The sequence below is a fragment of the Octopus bimaculoides genome, chromosome 1 (genome assembly GCF_001194135.2).
Source record: "Octopus bimaculoides isolate UCB-OBI-ISO-001 chromosome 1, ASM119413v2, whole genome shotgun sequence".
In the NCBI taxonomy this organism is placed as follows: Eukaryota; Metazoa; Mollusca; class Cephalopoda; order Octopoda; family Octopodidae; genus Octopus; species Octopus bimaculoides.
Genome location: NC_068981.1, coordinates 152256511 through 152258986, shown reverse-complemented (window position 1 = coordinate 152258986; position 2476 = coordinate 152256511). Strand labels below are relative to the sequence as shown.

Sequence of the window (2476 nt, the reverse complement as noted above, 5' to 3'; positions counted from 1 at the left end):
TATAAAACATAAAAGTATTGAACGCTGTCGAAAAAATAAGTAGTATGTAGATAAGCGGCTCGTAGTTATACTTCTACATGCTTATAAGTTTTTCTGTCTATTTGCTACAAAAATCTGATTTCATAATCTTTTATTCCATATTTAGAACAACCTTCTGAGGTCGACGCCACAATTAGTAAGTGTCTTTCAATACGATTGAAATAATACTTGAATAAATCCACTATGTTATCTATATTTTTATGATTAGTATTTTAGTTGTTATCGTTATTATTGTTAGTATTTTTGTTAAACGTGACGTATACAGGTAAAACTAAAGCTTTTGCTACAATAAATATAAGTAGTATAATGGGCTTTAATATAAAGTAATATGTAAAACATATTGCATTAATTAAATCATGTATTAGACATTACATTTTAATTTACGTTAACATAAACTTTACCTAAGACGTTGATAAGGATGTATCGTAAGAAGTATTCCTTTTATTGAAACGTCTATTCAACATTTGTTTATTGTAAAAATTCATGTAAACTGTAGTTAATTGATTGTATTATCAATTTCTTAGGCGTTGTTACTGAAACCGAATCTCGCATAGGTAAGCACCTTTGAAATAATTACGTAAGGTTCATCAAAATCAATAATCGTCTTTTGAGAGAATATTTTAAACATTCAGTATAATATATTTAATAAGACTTATAATTCCCTTTTGTGATTATGAGAAGCAGTATATACAAGAAATAATTTAATTTCATATAAATTTGTAATAATAATGAAACCGGCTCTATATTTAATACATATATCAGGAGAACAAAAGTAATACATTACAAATACAAAAGTATATTTATATAGGTTAGACATTTCGTTAAATATATGAAAAATAGTTTTGTCTGGAGTAAGTATACAGCGTACTTATTGTACTTTATTTTAAATTTTGTTCAGAAAAACCATCTGAAATTCAATCTACAGTCGGTGAGTTCAATTCAAAATAATTTTTCTGGCTTTCAATGTCTGGCTTCACTGTCCCTGTATGGATTATGGCTGAGAGGTATCTCTAATTGCGTAAATGTGTAACATTTTTGATATCTAGAGCATACAACTCACACGAGCTTATACAATAATGTTGTTGCAAATGTCACATGCTAAAAGTTACATTCATGTATCTATACAAACAAGCATACAAACATATATTTACACAGGGATTATGACTATATTGCACAATATTTTAAACATTGTTTTAAAGAGCATGATGTTATAAAGGCGCTAATGTACTAGCTGTGTTGAGAACTTTTAACTAGATACATCTATATCAATTCAAATGTGTATTAATGAACATGATGTTTATCAATGTTGGCTTTTAAAAAGAAATATTTGCATTATTTATATGTTGCTGTTTGCTTTTCTTCTCGGAATTTATTTACTTTGGAGAAATTGTACGTTTCTAATTTGATGTTGCTGGTGTAAAATATATTTTCGTTTGTTTTCTCTGTAATTGTGGTAGTCTTATTTCGTTATTTAAAATATGTTCAGCATGAGAGATGAGACGTTTACAACTGAATTACATTGTAAAACAGACCTCTTAAAACTCAAGAAAATAAAACCTTTTTTTTGTACTGCGATAGTCAAATATCATTTTCATTACAGAAGCGAGGGTTTATTGCATCAATATCGGTTTCCTGCAGAATTGCCACTCACATATTGAGATAGAAATACGCCCACACGTTTATACTTAAACGACTGTGAACACACAGGCATGCGCATTCAACCGTGTCTGACATGTGAACTGTTTCACAAAATTGCTGGTCAATGGCTTCACCCAACTTTCATCTCTTGAATAAGTGGCTTTCTGTCAGTTTACACCATTATAATATCTACTGACAGTACTGCATTTCTGTGATCAACAGAATGTCATGACTGCTATTCCAGAGTGCTTAGAGTCGCATTCTACTATTTAAACATTAATGAACTCATTATTCGTTAACTACAACACTCAGTCCTTCGTAGATGATACCACACTACAAGAACACAAGTGTTATGATCTACGAAATCATGACTTAATTTTATAAAAATGAAGCAAGAAGGAAAAGCACACTCATGAACGTATATGCATTTATATATGTATATGTGAAGGGTAAGCCTTCGGTCATGAATGACCATGAGATTGCACCTACAAAGTTATCCTCCAAGGCACAAGTCCGCCCAAGGTTGTTTTTACGAAATACCAGCAGTCACTCATGCATACCAGCCTCCTCCCTACACGCCACCGATGTTATCCAAGAGAGAAACAAAAGTTGATACAGCTTGGCACCAGTGATGCCGCAACTCGTTTCGACGGCTGCGTGAACTGGAGCAACGTGAAATAAAGTGTTTTGCTCAAGAACACAACACACATCCCGGTCCAGGAATCGAACTCACTACCTCATGATTGTAAGCCCGACGTTCTAACCACCGAACCGCACACACACACACAACCACACATAC

General features: G+C 32.4%; 1 protein-coding gene across 1 annotated transcript in view; it reads left to right on the top strand.

Moving 5' to 3' along the window:
* Nucleotides 1-2476, top strand: part of LOC106869541 (obscurin) — a gene marked incomplete at its 3' end in the record, with an annotated part of 380350 nt that overhangs the window by 160252 nt on the left and 217622 nt on the right. The window contains exons 51-53 of the mRNA XM_052970280.1: nt 146-175; nt 564-593; nt 938-967. Of these exons, the coding sequence (XP_052826240.1) occupies nt 146-175; nt 564-593; nt 938-967 (90 nt within the window). The remainder of the gene's footprint in view (nt 1-145; nt 176-563; nt 594-937; nt 968-2476) is intronic.